General features: G+C 41.4%; 3 protein-coding genes across 3 annotated transcripts in view; 2 read left to right on the forward strand and 1 right to left on the reverse strand.

The window, feature by feature from the left end:
* Positions 1–658: 658 nt before the first annotated feature.
* On the reverse strand, positions 659–8,821 carry LOC136416488 (NACHT and WD repeat domain-containing protein 2). The gene is made up of 25 exons (XM_066401684.1): positions 8,570–8,821; positions 8,425–8,513; positions 7,652–7,768; positions 7,204–7,407; positions 7,009–7,153; positions 6,727–6,952; positions 6,235–6,676; positions 6,020–6,181; positions 5,795–5,973; positions 5,532–5,742; positions 5,241–5,485; positions 4,933–5,185; positions 4,705–4,877; positions 4,438–4,657; positions 4,172–4,384; positions 3,901–4,102; positions 3,722–3,845; positions 3,479–3,672; positions 3,249–3,423; positions 2,971–3,189; positions 2,564–2,916; positions 2,141–2,510; positions 1,932–2,090; positions 1,695–1,884; positions 659–959 (listed from the first exon to the last, which is right to left on the reverse strand). Exons 1-25 carry the CDS (start codon positions 8,670–8,672, stop codon positions 765–767), a joined length of 5,163 nt encoding a protein of 1,720 aa, XP_066257781.1. The 5' UTR covers positions 8,673–8,821; the 3' UTR covers positions 659–764.
* Nipped-A (Transcription-associated protein Nipped-A) lies at positions 1,142–24,457 on the forward strand. The gene is made up of 32 exons (XM_066401683.1): positions 1,142–1,261; positions 8,827–9,027; positions 9,079–9,192; positions 9,245–9,895; positions 9,946–10,078; positions 10,133–10,412; positions 10,489–10,633; positions 10,686–10,829; positions 11,083–11,259; positions 11,314–11,451; positions 11,505–11,737; positions 11,792–12,059; positions 12,131–12,292; positions 12,348–12,512; positions 12,569–12,815; positions 12,868–13,100; positions 13,153–13,317; positions 13,827–14,053; positions 14,112–14,302; positions 14,355–14,879; positions 14,932–15,081; positions 15,134–15,290; positions 15,600–15,828; positions 15,885–16,046; positions 16,106–16,231; positions 16,336–16,428; positions 17,251–17,668; positions 17,920–18,023; positions 18,080–18,250; positions 18,303–18,500; positions 18,619–19,087; positions 19,372–24,457. Exons 2-32 carry the CDS (start codon positions 8,872–8,874, stop codon positions 24,138–24,140), a joined length of 11,400 nt encoding a protein of 3,799 aa, XP_066257780.1. The 5' UTR covers positions 1,142–1,261; positions 8,827–8,871; the 3' UTR covers positions 24,141–24,457.
* The window catches only part of LOC136416483 (uncharacterized), a 47,301-nt gene continuing 36,261 nt past the window's right edge, over positions 13,652–24,691 (forward strand). The window contains exon 1 of the mRNA XM_066401677.1: positions 13,652–13,655. The gene's annotated coding sequence lies outside the window, so the exon portion shown is untranslated. The remainder of the gene's footprint in view (positions 13,656–24,691) is intronic.

Below are 24,691 nucleotides of genomic sequence, written 5' to 3' on the forward strand. Positions count from 1 at the left end.
TCCGCTTCATTGTATAATTATTAGTTTATTTGTAAAATAAAACCAGTCGTGTACCAAAACACGTTGTCTTTTCTGTACAGGGAGTGGTAAATTATTTATTTTATATAAGTGGAACGTAGAATAAGTTACAAGGGGAGATTAATACTGCTTTGATTTGCTTGTCAATTTGATTTAGAGAGATTTGATGTAAAACTAATGTTATATTTATTATTCGTTTTTATCAGCTTAGTCTTGCTGGGTCAAATCCCAAAAAATTGCATGGAATTAGTTCGAAATTCAATCCGCGAACTGAGCGAATAAAAGGCATTTTAACATGTCAAAAAAATAGAGATTTTGGAAATAAACGGGAGCTATATTCTCATTAAAAAACGTTGATTTATTTGGGGGAAACGTTTTCCTTTGCAAATTTACCTAGATGGTTTCTTTGAATTGGTTAGATTGAGGCAAACGACTTCCGTCTACAAGAACGGTTGAGATGTGATTGAACTAGGCTTTTTTGGGAACGCGCAAGCGTACTTTGATATCTTAGTTGAGATTTTATGACGCACAGTTTCATCAAGGGCAGAGGTGGCATTGACATGTCAAATAGAATGAATCATTTTTTTAGAATAAATAGATGCCGTGAAGTCATTTACATATTTAAAAATTATTAACTATTTTATTCAAAAGCCAAATTAGCAACGTTTGCATTCTTTTTTTATAAAAATATTAAGCCCTTTTGACTTAGCAATAAAAACCGGAAATGCTTCTAACGTTATATTAATCTACTCAGTATCTTTATGCTCTGCTTCATTATCCCCAATGTCTTCTTTGATGTCATCGACAAAATTCCCATTTTCTCCAACAGATTCTTGAGTGGTTGAACTGGTTTCGTTAGAAAAGGTAGTCGAAAGCTTGGCGATATGTTGAACAGCCTTAAACCTGGTATGAGCTCGCATTTTTTCCACTTTCTTCTTCCACTGAAAGATTAACAAATTGAATTGGAAAATATTCAAAGTTGATAGCACATCCCTACCAGTTATTTTGAAGGTGCAACAGTAACGAGTTATAATTACTAGGAATGTCACACCGAGTGCAACGGTGTGACTGTGACTGTTAATTTTGACAGAATTTTGTTGAGGTTATGTCATTTTGTGATTGTGTAAAGAGTGGAGGAGGAGAAAATTGGAAAATTAATGGGTTTTGAAAAATATACGTGATTTTTTCGTCTTTTTGAGTTAAACAGTTGCATTTAAAGCAGCACAGTTTTATTGATGATTCGGTAAGTAAAATTCCCTTCCAATTTGCCAGGTTTTTGAAAGGTGGGGACGCTGTTGTATGTCTCGTTTTTGAAGTCATGCAGTGAAGCATTTCTCTACTTTTTTTAAATGTATTAATCAATTGCCCTAAACTACCAATAGTACCTTGACACGCTCCCCTGGGGTGTAGACCATGGTCTTCTACCATATGAACAACCCTTTGTTTCAGGGGGCAGTTTGCTAAGGTAGTTTGGTGCACGTTTGACCATTTTTCAAACTCTCTAACATACATATTTCAGGGTATTTCTAAGGCAATTCAAGGTATTTCCATATTTTGTGGTATAAAAACTTATTAGCAATCTGCCCCTCACCTCAAGTAAAAAATCCTTCCTGATTGATTTTTAATCTGATCTTTTAAGTCTTTTAAAGGTCATAATAATACGCATCCAAGCTCACCCCTTCATCTCTTGAAGGCATTCCTGTCAGATACTCATTAATACCAGTTTTTGCAGGGTCCAAAATAGCCAAAACTGACACACATCCATCTACAGTCCCTAGAACTAGTGCATTTCCATCTGAGGTACTTTCAATGGCAGTTAGTTCTGCCTGCACCCTGTAGTTTGCAATCATGTGCGCATCATCAGTCCTAAAAGACTCCACTTTACTGGAGGTTAAATTTTGCTACCAATGTACCTAAACACCCTTAAAGTTTTCCTACCACTGTGATAATATAAAACATATTCATCAGTTTTGTTGAATAGGCAAATAATTGTAAAGACTCCTTCTGCCACCTTTGGTATGTAGGTTTTTACAGTTGTACCCTTTTTTAATTCTATGAGCTCTAAGCCACCCCTGGAATACTCCAATATTTTCTACATACAGTGCTTATATGAGTCTATTACCTCTGAGGAGCGTATAATCCATATTTTCCATCCTTTGTGACATTGCCTCCCCACTTTGGAATGGACCTTAAGTGTTTTTTATTCCTTATGTCAATTATGGCTCCTTTATCAGTAGTCATTACAGCCACAAGGTGCCCTTTATGAGGCATGGCCACTAACCCTACCACATCTTTAATCCCACACATTTTTAAGGCGATTCTCTGCACTAAATTGCCATTAAGGGCATTGTGTGCTAAAATGCAATCTCTGTTGGTTTTATCTGCAGCAGGAATAATCAAGTGCTGGTTGTCTGAAGTCATAACTGCCTCTCTGAAAGGTACTCCTGTGATGCTTCTTACTGGGTATTCAAAAGTGTAAATCATTTCCCCACCTAATGTTAGGTCAGGGTGTTAGTACCTATTTCCATAAAGGGTTTATACTTACTAGGCACTTCCCTCACACATACTATGGCAGTAGTTCTTAGAAAATCAGTCCCTGGTGGGTTGCTGGGTTTGGATATTGCCAGTACTTTGGTGCCACCATCTATTAATGTCAGCTGCCTGATGCCCGGTTGTTCATCTTTGAAAACCACTTGTTGAGTTAAACGTAGCCAGAAGAGGATATTTCCTGTTTCTGCCGAAATTATGTATTTTCCATCTGGAGTTATGAGTGCATGGGTGACAATGGCTCCAAGGGGGCTGTCTGCCAATTTTGCTGTCAGTTTTCCTACCCTTAAATCCCATACTCCTACACAGTTGCGAGTTGCTGTAACTGCTAAACTGAGGTTGTCGGACAGGCTTGAGAAGTAGAGATTCTTAGTTATGGAGCTCAAAGTGTAAAAGAAAAATTACCTGATAGAGTCCACTTGCAACTCATGTCGATCAATCACATGCACTTGCTCAAATATGTTGTTAATGTTCCATACTTTCACTGTTCGATCTATTGAGGAGGTCACAATGCTGTTCCAGTTTCCCACCGTGAGAGGCTCCAGTTGGATTATGCGGGCAAAGTGGGCGTCTAAAATTTTCACTAGTTTCTGAGTTTCAGTACTCCACACATACAAGTTCTTCCTGGTGTATATTCTCAAGTTACCTATTTAATATTTTAAGATCAAACAGGAACACTTCACCTGACTCCTGCAATTGCATAGTTTTTATGTCCACTGAGCATAATAGAGTTTGAATGTAACATTTTTGTAGTTATGTTGCGGGTGCCATATGGTAAGGTCAAGACCACTGCCTGACCGTCATGTATGCAGTTGTCTTTGTTGAAATCCCAGATGATGAACCCATTGCTAGTAGTTGCTATTTAAACTGATAGTGTGCTTTTCTGGGATGACATTTAAGGGAGGCTTTTTACCAAATAGGACTTTGTCATGCTGATCTAGTCGCAGTTGTAAAACCACCTCAATGTCTTCCTTGTCACTTTTTGGTAAATCACCCTGTTTTTCCCAAACCAACTTTGAGGGATTATGGGTGTATTTCGAAACTCTATAAAGGTTTGGAGTGGTGCAGGCATACAGTACTGACTTGTCTTTTGTTAGGGCCATTGCACTAAAATTCAAAAACGGTTTTTAATTTCAACACAATCTGCTTATCATACCTGTGAAACTCAAGAATTTTATACTCTCCATCCTTCGATTTAAAATAGATCTTCATCCTATCATCTTCTAAGGTACTTTTCCAAAAGACTATACGATACTCAGATTTATTGTCCCACTCCATCACTACAAATTTACATTGCAATTTTCACATGATTTGCAGAATGTATCGAAAACATGCTTAATATGGGCCAATTCTCCTTCTCCAAAGGCCCAATGAAGTCCTCCTCCTTGTTACCCCTCATGTCGTATTTAACCCAGGAATCTGCCCCATAGATGAATAGGTTGTGATTCAACAAGTATATGCCCAAAATGCTATTTCCCTCATCTAATGGGTTGTCTACATTGACAAACTCGCTGGAGAGCATATTAAGAAGGATAGTCTAAAGGAGTAGTTCACTCAGTAATAATGGAGTACCTCCAAACAAGCTAGAAATGTGGATTAGAAATACCTGGTTATTGTTGGTGTATGCAGCAGCCCACTTATTGTCAGGACTAAGTACTAAATGCTGCATGATCCCCTCAATATTGGGATTAACATCCCTGGTTAAATCGCTGGTAGAAAGATCCCAAGTTATGAATCTATTAGACACTGACACGATGTATCTATAGTCCGATGTCAGGCATATGGAGAACACTGCAAATTGGTGGCCCTCAAGGGAATACTAAAAATGCTTTCTGTAATGCTTAAAAATTACTTATGGGAATACCGACGAACTTTCAAAGGACCACCAGGTGTATGCAGGCAGTGGTACAAAGGCAAAAGGGCGCAATGCATTGGACCCTTGAAGTCGCAATCATTTAGTAGCATTTTTATGTCCGGGTTAGGCCCCACTTCGGGTAAGAGACGTCCTATAAGTTGAGGGGCGAGCATATTGGGATAGGGACCCAGCACTGCGCCCCCTAAACGTAGGGCGTCAGCCACCAGCAAGAGCTCCCTGCAACAATGCTCTTAGCATTTTTTTAATGAAAAATCTACTATTACCTTTTCGAGTCCTTGTCCTCAATGTGTATGCAGGCATCTTCATAATCTGATAGAACACTCTGCAAAGGGCAACTGCAAAGTTTTGCGTGCAACCACTCATAATTGAACAGAACGTTCTCGTATAAATCTGTAAACCTTCGGGATCTCACCAGGTGGAATGGAAGTTCACCAAACTGCATGAAAAACCCACTAAATCTCAACTCTCAATCATCCCCTTTTCCCTTATACCTTTCGCAAGTTATATCTCGAAACGTTCCCATCCTTGGAATAGAACACCAAAGGCTGAACTGGGACTTTCCTATCTGCCACCCCTTCTTTGTCAGTTAAGTTAAACCTGTGTCTTTGGATTTCAGTATATTTGAAAGGTTTGGGCTTGCCCCCTCCCCAAATTCCCAAAAAGTAATCTGCTATCATTGAATGGAAATATGTGGCCATATTCATGTTCTTGAAGTAGCGTTCCTTCGCTGCGTCCCTAAATTGTCTGAAAGTTGAGTGTTTTCAGGCTTAATCAGAAAACGTTTGTTTAAGGAGAGTACCTGTGGTACCAGTTCATGACGCTCACTCCATCAGCTTCCCTTTCGGAGAGGTAATTTGGTAAATCATTTCTTATTCTGGTCCAGAGCAATGGAGGAATTCTCCGGACAGGGGGAAGATGGTATTGGTAGACATCATCAAGAACTTTGTCATCAAGGGATATTAAATCCTCAAGCTCAGACTCAGACAGTCCACTTTTGGCCGCGGTTATGTAGGCTAAGGCGTGGAAAACTAGGATCCTGCCATGCTGGAAAATATGTTAATCCAAAGAAATGGCTTTCTATGAGTCAAACCTGTTTTTCAATGCGCTCAAAGAGCATCATAATAGAGTCCATGACCGTGGAGGCCAGATGAGTGTCTTGGCTCTTAGTGTAGCTCCTCCATCTGCAGATCTCTGCAAAAACCAGCTTGACAAAAATTGGGAGGCTACACTTGTCAATGGCATTGGATACAAGCCTCCATTGGTAGTTGGTCAAGTCTCGACAAGCTGTTTTCATCCACATTCTTCAAAAGAGAACATTTTTGGGTCGATTTAGGGCATTACAATGGATATTACTTGATGACTTTCATGGCCAGCTCCTCGCCCAAAGCCCTAACTTCCACAAAGTTTTCCTCAACGTCCACCATCCTCTTTAAAATATGATACTCTCGGGAAACCTCAGGATTGGCCTCTTCTGAGGCGCAAGACACTATGATTTTGCAGTGCTTGGGGAGGCGCGTTGGAAGCCACGATACCTACTTAATTCATTGATTTTTGTTTTAAATTTTGGTATTATGGTACCTTATTGGCATCAGCGGTTCCTGTGAGCTGATCAACAGAGTCCAAAAACAACAATAGAGGCTGCTCTTTGGAGGCTAGAGTGAGAAGCTGCTTGAAGTGTGCGGTTAGCGGAACTAGGTCGTCAGGAATGGTGTCAAACGGCAACATGAAGTTGTATGAGATCTGAAATCATTATTTTTGTGTAGTCAGGTAGGATCCATGACAACTGAGCCCACCTGCTGGCAAATGGAAATTAAAGTGGGAGTGAGAGCGCTGGAGTCTGGGGTGGTGCCCAAGAACCTGATGATGCTAATTGGCTTAGCTCCTTTGAACCAAGTAGTCGCGGACATGCCTGCAGATTTGGCAAGCAGCGAGGTCTTCCCACAACCCCCCTCCCCATATAACACTAGCAACTTGTCAGAATCTCCTGTCATGTATTGGTGTATGTGCTCCAAGCTCTCTTCTCTGCCGTAAAAGACTTTGACAGAATTGTTGCACGCGTGCAAGTGCTGCAATATTTCAGTGACAATTTGCCCTTGCGCGCTGGAATCTTCCTTCCTCATGGCCCTATCCACCAACTTCACAATGTTCTTATAGAAGTGAGTGATGAAGTGTTTGAGGTACTCTTCATGGGTCTCGGTATCCAGACCTTCCCTCCCTATCCATTCCACTGTGTACCTGAAAAGGGGTTGGTGTGATTGCAGCCGTTAACAATAGACGAAACGTACTTCTGGAAATTGCTAGTTTCGATCTTGTTGGGCAGACGCACGTCTCTGAGGTCAGCCAGTAACTTGCACGACTCGGTGTCCAAGCTCCTGTTGATAATATCCACAAAAAGGGAGGCTTTCTTGAGGTTTTGCAGGTTGATGTTATTGATCATCCTGATGTATGCCAGACAGTGGTTCTTGGTGTTTTTCACGCTGAGTATGCCGTTGATTACTTCCCTTTCAGTCACTAACAGGGTTGATTACGTTATCGCGGCATGTCGCATTCAGAGTCACGACCCTTACCAGACATGAAGTAATTGTGCATGGCATCGTTGTCCATTTTTCCTTGCTGGTACAAAGAGGCCGAAGCCTTGCGAAACAACTTCTGAAACTTGCTCAAAGTGTCCCACCACTTGGCCTGGTCTTCAGCTTGCAATTTTGGGATCCTCTGTGAAGCCCTCGGGTCAATAAGTTAAGTTACGATGGACTGAGTAGTACCTTGTTGTTGAAGTTTATAAGAATGGATGATATGGGCTGCAACACCGAAATTGGTGGTACTGCGTTGCTGTCTTTGCGGTACCAAGTGTCGATCAATATTACGTCATGTCCAGTTGCGTGCAATTCATCCCTAATCAGTTGCAGCTCTGAGGAGAGGATGTAGGTCGGAATGGGTCGGTAGCCGTATTTCTGACCCAGGAACACCTGAGGAGGGATTTGTGTGGAAAGTAGCATATTACTGCACACCATGTGCCAATATCCAATGCGGTAATTTGCTTTACCACACAACATTAGTTTATTATTCTATAATCACCGCTGTTACAATTAATTTAATGAATCAATCAATAGAGTATATCGATGGATACTCGGCTACAGCTTGTTGCAAACTACAAGCCTCGCCGGACGTTTTGCAAATCGGTAATAATCTACTTATTACGTAGTGTATTACCACGAAATTAGGGCCCATTGACAACCTTTGACAATTCTGAATTTCCTTCATGCAGAGCTCGGTAGTCATGTGGTCATCTGTAGCCTCGTCTCGCACCCCCCACCGCATGTCCACCACCTAAAATAATTATTCAAATTAAAGCGTCTGTTCCAGTTTTGATTCCGAGCTACAGAGTGAGGCAAAACTTGGAATGGAATTTTGAGCCCTCCCCTAAGTTTGGAATGCGCGTTACTTATGAGCAGTACTGGTTTTAGGGTTGGGCGATCGAGGTTGGACTACAGCTCAGGGCCGCAGACCTGGGTTTTTCCTCGGGATAAGGGGGCGATTATTAAAAATTTCGGTTGCGACGACAGACTTGCTAAAACGGCCCTTGCTTATGAGCACTACTTTTCAATAGTGCTATTAAGTTCAAACCTTTTAGCATGCTTCACCCCATATTCGCCAACTCATAACCGAATTCCTGCTTCGGCCCCATAACTAAAACGTCGCGAGTTGCCCTTGGAACGATTAGTGCCAGGGGATCAAGTGGCACGAAATTTGACCTACAAATTCCGCGAATTGTTTAACTGATATGAAGTGAAATCGATCACGATTATAATGTCACCACGATCTTCGTGGTCAATTCCCATTTAAAGGGGCGGTCGGGATTCAGCTTCGACGGCTAATTAACACTGTTAAGTGTTAAGGCGCAGAGAAATGAAAATATGTGGAAATGAAGTGGAGGAAAGACGTAAAAAGTGGAAGTTTTAAGGGGGGTTTTCTGAATTGCTTACTTGAAACTCTAAGCCGTGTTTTTCCCTACAGTAGTCCTTGATTTTGGGGTAACATTTCGCCATCAAAGTGTTCCTTTCCATTGTAGTGTCTGAAAGAATACTGATCTTCTAACGCAAAAACCTCAAATTTCCTCTAAATAATCACCAGTGAACGTGGAACTAGTAAAAATCCTCACAATCTTGGAGCTGACCGGCGGCAGGTTCTCCAAGGAACCTCCGAAAATCAGATCTATGGTTCTGTCGTCCATTTTTTACTCCAAATTTCACCATCACTTCAGTTACACTGAGTAGCTCTGCCAGCTACAGCGCGCCAAATTCTGGCAAAGATCGATCCCCACCTTTGTCCCTACCTTCGTCATGTGATCCAATGGGTTTTTCCTTGAAACATTCTTTTGATTGCAGCTGTCATCATGTGACCTCACTTGAGGGGTAAGTACATTTATAAAAATGCAGGCCCAACCCACGACGAGCATGGAGGTGGCAGTGGATCCCCACACCACTCAGATGAACCAGTTTATGTCTTATATTAAGACTTTGGGCAATCCTGAATGCAAGGATGACATTAAGCTGAAAGCTATCCAAGAAATCAGCAACAATTTTGAGGTAATATGCATTAAACCCTTAAGGCTAAAATTCCAGATTGTTACTCCACAGATGATATTAAGTTCCAATCACTATGGAACATTCCTGAAACTCTCGATAAAGGTTTTCCTGAACATCCTCGAAGAAGGAAAGCCATACTTTATAGCGGAATTTAACATCCAGCAGGTAACCTCCCAATATTGCAAATTTTCATAGACCCAGCAAAATCGCCTTTCAGGTCCGCAAATTAATCTTAGAGATCCTCTACCGCCTGCCCACAAATGACTACCTGCGCATATACATTCGACCAATTTTGAACCTGATGATGAAGCTCCTTGAAACAGATAATGAAGAAAATGTGTTGGTTTGCTTGAAAATCATCATAGAGCTACACAAAATCTACAAACCCCCGATCAACGGAGGCATCCACCGGTTCCTGCAATTTGTAAAATCCATTTACTCGAACCTGCCTGATCACATGCCAAAGATATTCGAGCCCAGGAGCCCCATCAAAGTCAAAGATCTGCCCGAAGTGAACATTGAGGAGCTTTTGCAGGAAACTTTTACAATAACAGGAATTCAGACAGAAAAGAGAAGCATGGACGGGACTTTGATCTCATATTATTTAATACCAAAGGCTGTGTTATCCCTGAAAGTGCTTCAGGAATTGCCCATAATTGTTGTCCTGATGTATCAGTTGTATAAGCAGGATGTGCATCAGGATGTTAGTGATTTTATCCCCTTGATTGTGAAAACCATAACTCTGCAGCCAGCTATGGAGCAGATGCAGATGGACACTTTCAACAAAGAAATTTTTGTTGATTTCATGGGAGCTCAGATTAAAACTCTCAGCTTCATGGCTTATATCATCAAGAGCTATCTTGAAGTGGTAATATTTTACGCATCAAAGCTGAATTTGAATTAATTTAGTTGCATTAGGTGAAGACCCATTCTGATATGTTAGTGCAAGGGATGTTGGGCTTATTGTCCCTATGCCCAATGGAAGTTTCCCACTTAAGGAAGGAGCTGCTCATAGCCACGAGGCACATATTAGCAACAGAGCTTAGGAATAGTAGGTATTTTGTGTACCTGCAAAAATTTCTCTGCTGATAAGGGCGATTTTCAGAGTTTATTCCTCACATTGAAACTCTGTTTGATGAGGGCATGCTCATGGGTAGAGGTTGGACCAGCCAAGAAGCGCTACGTGCTTTAGCTTACTCAACATTAGCAGATTTGGTGCATCATGTGAGACAGCAGCTACCCATGTCAGAGTTAGTAAGATCTGTTCACCTTTTCGGAAGAAATCTCCAGGATGACAGTCTTCTATCAACCATACACACCATGTCCTGCAAGCTTCTGCTTAATTTAGTTGAGTGCATCAGGCATAGGGCTGAGGCTGAAAATAGGTAGTTTGTATTATTGGCCATGGTTATTTAAACCTATAATTTAGTGGATGATTATTGAATATTTTGCTTGTTTCAGCAATGAAAGTAGGGATTTACTGATGCGAATGCTGGAAGTTTTCGTGTTAAAATTCAAAACAGTCTCAAAAATCCACTTAGCAAGACTATTAAATAAGACTGAACCCAAAAAGCAAGATTTGCCAAGTCAAAGTGCAACTGTTGAGGTGAAAACTACTGATTTATTTGAGCATTCTTGATGTAATTGAGAGTTTTTAGGATAAAACTGAGCTGGCAGATGGATTGGAGGGGTTAATACCGTCCCAGCCAGGCGAGAAAGAGACGAAATCTCGATTGGGAATTCAGCATAATACTGTGATTCCTTATGGGGTTGCCGAATGTAGGAGTATTGTTAAAACTTTAGTAAGTTTGGTGCACTACCACATAAAGCAATTTATCATGGTGTGGTCTAGCTTAGGCTGCTCAGGCAAGAAATAGCATCTGCATTACATCACGAACGCATACGCCAACAAATATTGCTAATATTTGCACAAGTCAATTTGGGTCAAACCAATAAATATATTCCCTGCATCCGACTAATAACTGAAAAATTCTTGAAGTTTACACACCTAACAGCTCCCTATATTACTTGTACGTAACCATTTTAATTTTTAAGATCTGCGGGGTGAAAACCATAACCTGGGTATGTGTAAGCCGTAAAACAGCTTCAGGTCAAACCTTAGCCCAAGCTCGAATTCTTCAACCGCACGAAACTCTTATTTATGTTAGACTGGTCAAATGGGCCCTAAAAGCACTAGACGTTTACATGCTGAATATCGGGCCTGCATCGAAGGTACCATATTGATGTATTAACATTTCCTCATCTAACCCAATAATTAATGTGCAGGTGGTGCAGAACGTAAAAGCCAAAGAGGAGAAAGAAGTTTTAGAGCATTTCACCAGCATATTCTCCATGATGAATCCCCTAACTTTTCAAGAAGTATTTTCAAGTTGCATTGAGTACTTAGTTGAACGAGTGCATAAAGTAATTATTAGATTCTTATTTTTTGGTTACTACGTTAACAAATGAAATTTCAGAATCCAGCCTTACAGACAATCCCTAATACGCTACTTGCAAACCCTTCAACCAGTCCCATCTTCGCGACTATATTAGTGGAGTACTTGCTCGAACGCATGGAAGAAATGGGCACCAACATAGAACGAAGCAATCTTTACTTGAAACTCTTTAAATTGGTTTTTGGGAGCGTTTCTCTTTTCCCTCAAGAAAATGAGAATATGTTGAGACCCCATCTTCACCAGATTGTCAACAAGTGATTATTATTTTTCAGCTGATTGTGCTTAAATAATATTTGTGGATAATTTAGATCTATGGAGTATGCAATGTTGGCTGCTAAACCTCACAATTATTTTCTGCTTTTGCGAGCGTTGTTCCGGTCCATAGGAGGAGGCAGTCATGACTTGTTGTATCAAGAGTTTTTGCCGCTCTTGCCTCAGCTGCTCGAAGGACTGAATCGGCTTCAGAGTGGGTTGCACAAGCAGGACATGAAAGACTTGTTTGTGGAGCTGTGCCTTACCGTTCCAGTGCGTTTGAGTTCGCTGCTACCGTATTTGCCCATGTTAATGGATCCTTTGGTAAGTGACTTGCTTTTATATCGAAGAATTGGTTATTGCTATTTCGAGAGTTTATCAATACTTTCTTGCAGGTGTCCGCTCTAAATGGCTCACACACCTTAATCAGCCAGGGCCTGAGGACTTTAGAGCTATGCGTAGACAATCTACAGCATGATTTCCTCTACGAGCACATCCAGCCTGTCAGAGCTGAACTTATGCAAGCCCTATGGAAGTCCTTAAGAAGTAACGATCAGGTAATTTTTGTGTATGTCTATCGTCGACGTTCTTTGCTTCATTGGAGGATTCCAGCTTGCTCAAGTTGCCTTTAAAGTGCTGGGTAAATTCGGCGGCGGTAATAGGAAAATGATGATTGAGCCTCAGAAACTTGAATATGTTTGTTCAGACTTCGATCCGCCAGCGATTTTGGCCAGATTCGATCACTATGAAAAAGCGGTTGAATTCCCTGTGGCTCAGGTAAAATTTTAACAGCGATTCTATTATAGATTTATGTTATTAATGTGAGGATTTAGGTGATGGAAACTGCCTTTAACGCGTTGAAGCAAAGCGCCACTGACCCATTTTATCGCAAGCAAGCCTGGGAGGTAATCAATTGCTACCTTACGGCTTCCAGAGATCTCAGCGATAGTAAACAGACTCTGATAAATCTGTTCCTGCATCCCAGCTTCCAAGAGGCGCCTACAATTCGGAACATTAAGGGTTCCAATTACATTTCTATACATAAATTGGCGAGAGACACCCATCAGATGGCCTTGACTGGTAGATATTTGAGATATAGTATGTTTCTGTGTAATTTTACGATGTTTTTTAGGTATGATTATAGGAGCAGCAATTAAGGAGTTGCGTCAACCAGCAATGCAGACTTTCGTGCTACTTGTGCGGCATTACACGATGGTTGCCGTTGCGCAACAATGTGGTGCCTTTGCGTCTACTCCAGAACCTAATAAACAGATCGATTTGGATCCTTTAGTTTTAGTGGATGCTTTAACCGTCATTATGGGGCATGAAGAGAGAGAGTTGTGCAAGCCTGGACACATCGGATTGGTAAGAGAGTATTTTTAATTCCATCAACGTTAATTTATGTTTGTATTGATAGATGTTAATCGTCGATATGGCCACAACTTTGCTTGGCAGTAAGGAAATGGCGTGTCGGTTGCCTCTGATCGAATATCTGTCGGAGAAAATGTGTGGTTTGTGCTATGAACGAGCATGGTACGCCAAATTAGGTGGTTGCATTGCTATCAAGTTTATGTTTGAAAAGGTAACTATATCTAACTAAGAGATTTACATGTCGGTTAGGTTATTAAAAAGCAAATTCTGTCCGGTTTTACCTTTTGTCATTTTGGAAACTGCTTTGTCTTCCTTCAAGAGGATCAGAATAAACGGCAATCAACCGAATTATCAACATGTGATTATAATTCTTCAGCTGCCCCACAATTATTTTCTGTTTTATGTTAAGTTATGCAACTGTATTTTTTCAATTTGACTAAATTTTACTCAGCCTTCTTTGAAATGTGCAAAATCCGAATTTTACTTCTTACTACTTTTAACTTTGAGCGACGATATCTCGAGTATTTGTGGAGGTATTGCATTAAATACGTCAAATTACGCGTCTCAATGAACTCTGTAAGCTGAGGTAAGCTTAGTAAACGCAGTTGCGGTATCTCTTTTAGTTTTTAAAATACCTGTTTTTTTATACCGCTTTTGCTAAATGAATATTCATCAAACTGCATTTCCAAGCTTTCTTGTCCTCAACTGACCTGATTTCAGTGCGCATTGAAATGGGTGTACGAACACATGTTTACCTTCTTAAAAGCCCTGCTTTTCGTGATGATGGACCTAACAGGAGAAGTCTCTAGTGGCGCCCTTGATATGGCTCGCGAGAATCTACAAAAAATGCTCTTAGTGCTGGTAACGCCACCTCCGGAGGGCAGCGACAAGGAAACCAAGTCGTTGCAAGGTGACGCTTTGCAGAAAGTCACTCATGAACTCGTTCGGTATGCTTCATCTTTTCTAGATTTGAGTTGTAGTAATAATAAGTTATTGGAATTGCAGACAAGTTACTAGTCCTCACAAAATGGTCAGGGAGCAGGCGATGGCAAGTTTGAGGTTACTCGCGAAGGAACAGAACAAAACGGTGACTGCAGTCATGGAACCGTTCAAAGGCGTTTTAGCCGACATGGTTCCTCCCAAAAACCATCTTCTTATGCATCAGCCTGCAATCGCTCAAATGGGACTCATGGATGGTAAGCTGAGATATTATCTATAAATTGTTGCGTATATAAAGACAAATTTCAGGTAGTATGTTTTGTAACACTCTGGAGCCTCGTCTCATTACAATCGACTTGGAAATCCACGAACATAATCTTTTTATCACCGATTTACTCTCTCTATGCAAGATGGACGATGCAAGGCTCAGCAGCTATTTTTGCTATAAATCAATATCAAATTTTGTTCCTCTACGCCAGAGTGCCCTGAGGGTGTTAGCTTCTTGTTACTACCTTGAAAAAGTCAGGGACCAGATATTTGATGTGCTATACAAGGCATTGGAGAAACCCAACGGGGAGTTGCAAGAAACCGCCTTTGAGTGCATGAAGAAATTCATTGCTGGTTATCCCATTCAGAAAGAGCTTTTTAATCCCACAGTGCGACCTTTATTGATGACACTGGGCGATGAAAAGGTTACTTTAAATGGGTTTAAGATGTTATCCTATTTGACTCAGTTATTCCCGAATGAATTTAACGAGAAGTTGTGCGATCAACTATATCAAATTTTAGAGAAATTGTTAGAAAAAATCACGGTAGCTTACAAAGCGGCTGCTGGTAAGTTTGGCTTTTATGTCAATGCTGAAGAAATAATTTTTTTTTAAATTAGAATCTGGAGCTGTTAGTATAACCAAATCAGACAGCGAACTGAAAATCGTCACGATTCTCAACATTTTTCATCAAACTCCTGCGGCTTCTAGTAAATTCGTATTAAAATTAACTCAGCTGATGATTCAGGCAGAGCAAGCCATGTACATAGGTTGGTTTTAAAAATTATATTGGGTTTAGGTATTTAAATTGGTGAGTTTTAGAAGCGAGCAGTCCCTTTAGGGCTTCACTCATGAAATTTCTGGCCAGGTACCCCTCTGAGACATTAACTATTTTAATGGACGACAATTTTATCAAGGAGAAGTGTTATAATCGATATTTGCAGTACCTGGTAACGCGGGACGATGGCAAAGTATTCAGGTAAGAGAAGGGTTATATAGATTTCTAATCGCATATCGGGAGACATACTTTCCCCTCCTGATGTGAATCTTTCAATTCTTTTAATTTTTCAATTGAGACAATTCGTTAACTGCTCGCATTGTGAGGGAGACTATGAAACGGACACCATTTTTGATATTTTTACTGACATTTGCAATATTCATGATTAGTCATAATTATAACAACGAACAGCTCGTTTCATGAGTGTGATGAATTCAAGTTGCAACAAAATTTTGGTTTAAGATATTTCAGAAATGTTGAACCCCTAACAAATTCTTTCTGTGGTTACAGAGATCATATTCAAAACAACATGGTCAGACGTTTGATTATACTAGCGCAGGCCAACAGTGTCAGCAGAGATCTGGGTATTCAAGAGACAAACGAATGGCAGAAGAACGAGATGCAGTTTCAAAGCATCCGAATCATTTCCTTGCTGATCAAATTCGATGATCAATGGCTGTCCACGAAGCCAGATTTGATCGATGTTTTGAAGCAAATTTGGTGCGACGATACGTACCTTGTGAGTAATATTTAGTAGGCAAACGTAATTTTTTTAATCGTCATATAAATTATTAGGAGAGACACAAACATTTAGACCAAATGGATTACACCCATTGGAAAGAGCCGAAACTGCTGGTGAAAATACTTCTGCACTACTTTAGCCATGCCACCGATGACATCGATTTACTGTTCCAGTTGCTGCGTGCTCTTCTTGAGCGATTTATCCCTAACTTCCAAGTAAGTTTTGTTGTTTTTCACATTCAAAAAGAGTACGTAGTTATAACAGTTTATTGCAGTTTCTTAAGGATTTCCTGGATAATATTGTAGCGCAAGACTATACCATTGAGTGGAAGAGAACTGCCTTTTTCAGATTTGTTGAGATATTCCCGTCAAATCACTGGTCTCCAGAGCTAAAGGCGAAGGTAAAATTTCTTTAAGGCGTTTCGTATCATTTACTCACATGTTTCTAATGTATATTTTACGTTTGTGATAATATGACGGTCTGATAGGCGGTTTTAATTTACAGATAGTGCAGCTAATTCTTATACCATGCTTCTCGGTTAGTTTTGAACGAGGAGAAGGGAAGAAATTAATTGGAGAGCCACTAATGCCTTATCAAGTGAGTCATTTAACTATTTTAATAAACAAATTGCGCAGCTTCCTCCAAAGAGTCTCTATTTAAGTTGATATTTGATTGATGAAAAATGAAAAACTGTGACGTTATAGTCAAAAGTTATTTCCAAGATCTTACATTATCTTGTTAAAAAAATTGTTTTGGTGTATATTTTCAAATAGAGTTTTCTCTGTTAAATGAACAAATTGAAATCACATGATAATTAAAGCTAATCCTGATTGCTTTCTTGTCTTAAATCATAAATGGGAACACAAACTAGTTCCATTTTGAGTAGTTAACAGACTTGTTGCTGTTTTTGAAGAGATGGTAGATAAGCTTAAACCCATCATAAATTACGGTCTAGGAAATAAGTGATCATGACGTAACATATTGCATTTCACTTGACGCTCAATGATTGAACAGATCAACAAAAAAATGAAAGCTTATGATGTTATGGTCAGTAGGCATTTTCTGTTCCTTTTACCATCCTGTCAAGAAATTTGATTTGGTGTATGTTTTCTAGTAGGTATAGAAAACATTAAAAATAAAAATATTGCATTCATACACAGCAAAACATGTCTCTGGCTCTTAAGCTGAGGTCTCATGCATCCGATGTTCGAAAAATCACATTCCTAGTTGAGTTTGAGGATTACATATTTGTCATGTATAGAGAAAAGCCTTAATTTGGAGATTTACAATGTTAACTCGTTGAATGTGTTGCAACAACACATGTAAATATGCTTCTTTGTTAATTAAACTAGCAAAAACAATTGTGTGCTATGGGGGAATACCTTCTTACTACGGCTGATTTCTACTTTAATTTTACAGGATAACAACGACACAGTAGTCTCCGTATTCATCAACAAAATAATCGACCAAGTCAGCCCTTATCCTCAACCGGACTGTGTCCGTATCGCTCTTCTCCAGTTTTCCTGTTTGTTAGTGGAACAAGCCAGTCCGCACATCCATGACCACGACTCCAACAACAAAGCGCAGGGTTTCAAGCTGAGACGATTAATGACGTTTGCTTGGCCCTGTTTATCAGTGGAAAATTGCGTAGATCCCGCAACAAGATACCATGGCCATCTGTTGCTGTCGCATATCATTGGCAAATTCGCCATCCACCGAAAAATTGTCCTGCAAGTTTTTCATTCCTTGTTGAAGGCCCATTTGGTGGATGCTAGAGTGGTTGTGAGGCAGGCTCTTGAAATTTTAACCCCTTCTATGCCTTTCCGAATGGAAAAGGGTAAGTTAAGTAAGTGGTGGTTGATTTTTTGTGCAGGATCATTCTATTTGGTGGTATGTCAGGTTTATGCTATTTTTTGAGACAAGAACATTCCGCCAAATATTTCAATGACTGCACAAAGTGACGTCTTTTCGATGGATTTACATCTTAATGTTATACCTACTCCCCATAAATCCATTGAAAAGGTGTATACTTATATGTATTCATTCATCTTTCCCGGTGAATTCTTATTAATATTTATCACTTGATAGGTTATGATATGCTCACACATTGGACCAAGAAGATTTTGACTGACGAAGGGCATTCTATGCAGCAACTGTTTCACATTCTACAATTAGTAGTGAAACACTATAGAGTGCGTATTTCCTTCTTCCTTTTTCAAGCTTGAAATTTAATTTTTTGTCTCTGAAGGTTTATTATCCTGTGCGCCACGATTTGGTCCAACACATGGTGAGTTCTATTCAAAGACTGGGCTTCAGTCCTACGTCCGGATTAGACCATCGGAAGTTAGCTGTCGAGTTAGTCGAAGTCATAATTAAATGGGAGCTCTGCGGAATTAAGGACGAAAGTTTGTCTCTGGAGGTGATATAGTCGAGTTATTCTGCATATGAGTGTAACTCAAATGATTATTTAGAACCAAGCTGTAGAGACTCCAATGCGGAGAGCATTGGCAGATGACAGTTCTGATCAAGCGAGGAAAAAGATTGCTATAGCTTCCGCATCAGGTGCAGCGATAGCTGTGCCAGTTAAAGCGGAAACCTCAGTTCCCGAGCATCTCGACAAGAGACATACGGACACCGTGCTGAACTTTTTGCTGCGGCTAGCTTGTCAGGTATGTTGGATACAGAAGCATTGGGCTATTAAAGTAAATATTTCAACGATCTATCTGTTTCTTTAGTTGTTGTAACAATGACCATTAAATTTAAATGATCAGATTATCAAATTTTTAGGAATTGGGCCAGCAGACCCCTGTTACTCCGGGTAACGCCACCCCTGGAGAACTCCTTTCCCGCCGCTGTGTTATTTTACTGAAAAGTGCCCTGAAACCGGAGCTCTGGCAAGTCCCCGTGGACCTCAGTTTGGGTTTTTTCAACAAAATATTAATCACCGTCACCCAAGCTACTTTTAACATGTCGAGTGTATCCACTGCCTTAGAGTTGCTCACATTTCTGTTGACTGTCTTAAAAAGGGAGCAAATATTGGATCAATACAAAAACTTGCAGGATGGTTTGACGGCTTGCGCCTTATCATCAGACGAAAAGATCATTCAAATGACACACAATCTTCTCGTGAAATTATTCTATCTTTTCCCCTTGGAGAGGGACAAAAAGATGGAACAGCTGGACGTTTTATACTCAAAAATAAATGAGGAAATCCTTAAAGGATTAAACACCTACGAAGAAAATAAATCTCCAGTTGGTAAGTAGACAATTGATTGGGCAACTGCTGAGCAAATCAGCAGCATAATGCAAATGTTTATTCCAAAACTAAACTAATCTGGTCTCTCGGAACGCAAACGGAACGTTAATGGAAGTAAAATTGACCCCCCTACCCCTTTTCTCTGTATTTTCCATTTGCCTTTGCACGTTCAAGTTGTGAGTCTGTAAATTTTGGTCTTTTTGGAATAGAAATTAGCATTTTTGGCCATTTTATCGGCCCATTTCATTTATCCACAAATTTCAATGATTTTTTTTCGTTTCAAGCGCTATTCGGGACCATCATGCTCTTAAAAGCGGCATGCGCAAACAAACCCACCTACCTCGACACCATGATCACCCCGTTCATGCGTGTCCTACATCGTTTGGCCAAAGAACACTTGCAGCCTCCTTCTCAAGAGTTTTCTGCCCGCACTGTGGACGTCCTGATCTTGTGCCTCGACTTAGTGAAAAACAGAGTGGACGCCATGGGCGTGGAAATGCGTAAAACCTTCATCGGTGCTATTTTGGTTGGGTTAATGGAGAAATCCCAAGACGTGAAAGTGATGAAGGCCATTACTAAAATGCTCGAAGAATGGATGAAGTGCAAAACGCCAAATCAAGCTCCCAGTGCTCGCGAGAAGTCAATTTTGCTAGTGAAGCTCACGCAGTATGTGGAGAAGCGTTTTCCCGATGAGACGGAATTAAATGCGCAATTTTTGGAGTTAATTCACTATGTCTACACTGATGAGCATCTAAAAAATACCGAGTTAACGTCTAAATTGGAGCCTGCGTTTTTAGCGGGTTTACGGTGTACGCAACCCCACATAAGAGCAAAATTCTTCAAGGTTTTCGACGAAAGTATGCGCAGACGCCTTTATGATAGACTTTTGTATATAATTTGCTCCCAGAATTGGGAGGCAATTGGGCAACATTATTGGATAAAGCAGGCAATAGAGCTTCTATTGGTGACTGCAGCTCCTTCCATGGGAATAGAGATGGCACACGAAAGTAGCATCCTACCCAGCATCACTTCAGTCATTAAGCAGGAGAAATTGACGGAGTTCCAGAGAACTCATCCTGAGAACGTTAAATTCTACGATTGTACTGAGACTAAAGACGAGGTTATTGACATGGATAAAGTGGAGTCGCAACCTGATGAAAAACCTTTGAGCCGAGCGGAAACTATCACTAAAATGATAAACAAGCATTTTGAGTTTATTGAAGTTTCCCGCAATATTACTACTGAGCAGTTTTTGGTAGCAGCGGCTCAGTTATGCCACATAGATGCGAATTTAGCAGAGAAGCTGTGGTTGAGTTTATTTCCGCAATTTTGGCGCATTTTAGAGGAGGACCAGAGGGGCGTCTTGGCCCAAGAAATGATTCCCTTCATTACATCCGGCACTCACATCGTTCAAAAAGACTGCCAACCCAGTGCTATGAATACATTCGTTGAAGGTTTGTTCAGGTGCACTCCGCAGATAAAAATGGCGGCCCCAACCATGAAATATCTAGGCAAAAGCCACAATCTTTGGCATAGAATGGCGTTGACTATGGAGCACCAAGCCTTTGAGCCCCCTGGTAAAAGCCCTAATGTCACTAATTGCTACGAATTTGAAGGAGACCAGCCCAAGCAAAACGAACTCCTAGATTCATTAGGAGACTTGTACAATCAAATGTGCGAGGAAGATTTGTGGGGAGGGTTATGGCAGAAGCATGCCCATTATCGGGAGACAGCAATCGCTATTGCTTACGAGCAACACGGATTCTTCGAACAAGCCCAAACTGCTTATGAAGCGGCAATGGCCAAGCACAAAGCAGACGCGAGTGTGGGTCCAGTACCGGCAGCGTATCAGCGGGAGATTCTACTTTGGAGTAACCACTGGATTCGGTGTGCAAAAGAGTTGCAAATGTGGGACATTCTGACAGATTATGCAAAAAACGGAGTTTACGACCCGTTATTGCTGCTGGAAAGTGCTTGGCGAACCGGAAAGCCCAACTGGGAATACATGAAAGAAGCCCTGGAAAATGTGGAGTTTTGTTGCCCCAAGGAAATGGCTTGGAAGGTCACTTTATATGGGGGTTTTAGGTGCATTTGTCAACCGGAGGAGAGTAATCCACTGATGTATGTTGAGCGATACGTAGAGAGCTCCAGCGCCTTTTGTCTCAACGAATGGCGACGCCTACCTCACATAGTGAGTCACATACACTTACAGTATTTACAAGCAGCGCAACAGATAATGGAGCTCCAGGAAGCTTACCAAATCCACAAATGCTTGCTACAGGGGGCTGCGAATCCTAATGCCTTGCACGACTTGAAAGCTATTGTGAAAACGTGGCGCAACCGATTGCCAGTGATCGCCGACGATTTAGTGCACTGGAGCGACATTTTCTCCTGGAGGCAACTGCACTACCAACTCATTGTGAAGTACCACGACCAGCATCGCGACACCACTATGGCAACGACGAAAATCGGCATATGGATGCATGCATCTGCCCAATCCATCATTCATTTTGGGAAGATCGCCCGCAAGCAGAAACTGGCAAATGTCTGCCTGGATTCCCTGAATAAAATCTACAGTATTCCAAGCGTCCCAGTGGTGGACTGTTACGAGAAAGTCCGGCAGCAGGTCAAGTGCTACTTGCAGATGGCTTCAATGAACAACAAGAATGAGCTTCAAGAGGGCCTGGAAGTTATAAATCATACGAAGATGCAATATTTCGGCAAAGACATGACAGCTGAATTCTACGCTCTCAAGGGCATGATGTATCATCTCAGCGGCAAATCCGACGATGCAAACAAGTCCTTTTCTGCAGCCATCCAGATGTTCGACACGTCCGTTAAAGCGTGGGCGCTTTATGGGGACTACTTAGAAAGCGTCTTCATCAAAGAACCCCGACAGATCAGCCACGGGGTAGACGCAATGACGTGCTTCTTGCACGCCTGTTGCCACCAGAACGAGGCCAAAGGCCGCAAATACATCGCGAAGATCCTGTGGTTGCTCAGTTACGACGACGAAAAGAACAGTCTCATTGAGGTACTGGACAAATACGCGGTGGGAGTGCCTCCGGTGTTGTGGCTACCTTGGACCCCGCAGCTGCTCAACTGCCTCGTCCAATACAAAGGAAATGTAATATTAAACTTGCTTTGCCAGGCCGGAAGGATGTTCCCCCAAGCCGTTTATTTCCCCGTGAGACTTCTGTATTTAACCTTCAGAACAGCCACTGCTAGGAAAACCAACACGGTGCAGCAGCAGCAGGCCTCGCAGGAGGTGCAAAAAGGTGATCAGAGTAGTCAAGATAGTGGGGCTTCAACTACGGGAGACACGGTGGAAGTAGCTTCGGTTAAAGCTCCACCTGGCATGGTGCACTGCGTAAAGATCATGAATATGTTGCGGGGAATACACACGACTGTTCTTACGAGTTTAGAAGGGATCGCCGTTCAGATGGAGTGGTTCCGCGAGAACTGGTACGAAGAGGTGCTGCGCCAGCTCCGCCAGGGCCTTACTAAATGTTACGCGATTGCTTTTGAGAACAGGGAATCCGTGAACGAAGCGAAAATAACCCCGCACTTGCTGAACTTTGTTAAAAAACTCATGTCGACTTTCGGGATCGGGGTCGAAAATATCTCCAGTTCGGTCAAGTCCAGCGCGTTCAATTCTGCCGCTTCGGAAAGTTTGGCCCGAAGGGCCGAAGCTACGTACCAAGACCCGGTCTTCAAGGAAATGAAGGAGGAATTCAAGAAGGACTTCGACTTCTCGCAGTCGAACTCCATGCGGCTCCACACGCTCATTTTCAAGCTGAAAAAGTGGATAAAAATTCTGGACAATAGGTCGAAGATGATGCTGCAATCCTTCTTGATCGAGGAGAAGTGCAGATTTTTAGCGAACTTCACACTTAAAACTGCGGAAATTGAGCTTCCAGGCGAGTTTTTGCTGCCCAAGCACAACCATTACTACGTGAGAATTGCTAGGTTCATGCCCAGGGTGGACGTGGTGCAGAAGCACAACGCCCCCGCCAGGAGGCTGTACATCAGAGGACATAATGGCAAGATTTACCCGTACTTGGTAGTCAACGGCTCGGGCCTTGCCGATTCCAGGAGGGAAGAGCGCGTTTTACAAATGTTACGCATGATGAATACGTTCTTGGGCAAGCAAAAGGAGACCTCCAGGAGATTCTTGCATTTTACCGTACCACGAGTGGTGGCGGTCACGCAGCAAATTCGTTTAGTTGAGGACAATCCCGCCTCGATTTCCTATTTAGACGTATTCAAGAAAAGGTGCGCCAAATTGGGGAAGCAAGGCATTGACCATGATGACCCCATTCAGTACTATTACGAGCGCTTAGCAGCGGTCCAGAGTCGGGGAGTGAAAGCCAGTCACCAGATTTATCGGGACATATTCAAAAATATCCAAGATAAAATGGTGCCCAGGGCCGTATTGAAGGACTGGGCGTTGCAGACCTTCTCCTCGGCGACAGATTACTGGCACTTCAGGAAAATTTTCACGTTGCAACTGGCCCTGGCCTGTTTCGCAGAATACGTCTTCCATTTGACCAGATTGAACCCTGATATGATGTATCTACATCAAGACTCGGGACTGATGAACATTTCTTACTTCAAATTCGACGTGGATGACGGCACCGGTGAGCTGGACCAAACTAGGCCAGTGCCCTTCAGGCTCACCCCCAACATAATCGAGTATTTGGCCGCTATTGGCGTCAGCGGGCCTCTCACCGCCTCTATGATAGCCACGGCCAGATGCCTGGTCTATCCTAATTTCAAAGTTCTTAGTATTCTAAAGCCCATTTTGAGGGACGAAATGCTGCTGTTCAAAGTAAAGAAATCCGAGGACGTTAACGTTAATAATCAGGAGAAGATGTCGGAGTCTGAGCAGATAATTAATATGGTGGGGAGGGCCATCACCTCCATTTCCAACAGATTGTCCAGTTTGGCGCAGTTCGAGGGGACTGAGAGCAAAGTGGCCACTTTGGTGGCGGCAGCTAGTAGCCCTGATAATCTATGTAGAATGGATCCCGCATGGCATCCATGGCTGTAAACCTTCAGATTCCAAAAACTGGAGTATTTTTAGTTTTATTCCTATTGTGATTTTATGAGTAACTCGCAAAAATTATTCTCGTGGCTATTTTTCTAAGAGTTGTGGTCGTTCCATGTACTGATAAGTTTAGTGAGAACAAATCTTGTTAATAGTGCATTTTGCAGCTTAGAGTGTAGCATTAAATACTTATCTTAGACAATTTTAAGTATATATGTTCAGTCGAAAAGGTCTAACCAGGGAAGCTCTAAAAGTATTATTAAATCTTTGTATGTACAGTTTTGTAATATACCTTGTAAATATACATAGTATAAATGATCGATTTCGTTCTTGAACCCCATTTGTGTGGTGCAGGTAAATACTGCGTGGAAACAATATTAAAAATTTTAAAGTATTGAAATTCAAGTTCAATATTTAGTGATTATTGCAAGTTTTAATGTTTGAGGGACAAATAGTACAATCATGTTTTATAACAACAAAATGTCTTCCTCAGCCGGTTGAAATTGCCGTATCAATGAAGAATCAGCTGTTCGTTTAGTGGCTAACTTCATTGT

Source organism: Euwallacea similis, chromosome 23, assembly GCF_039881205.1.
Source record: "Euwallacea similis isolate ESF13 chromosome 23, ESF131.1, whole genome shotgun sequence".
Classification (NCBI taxonomy): Eukaryota; Metazoa; Arthropoda; class Insecta; order Coleoptera; family Curculionidae; genus Euwallacea; species Euwallacea similis.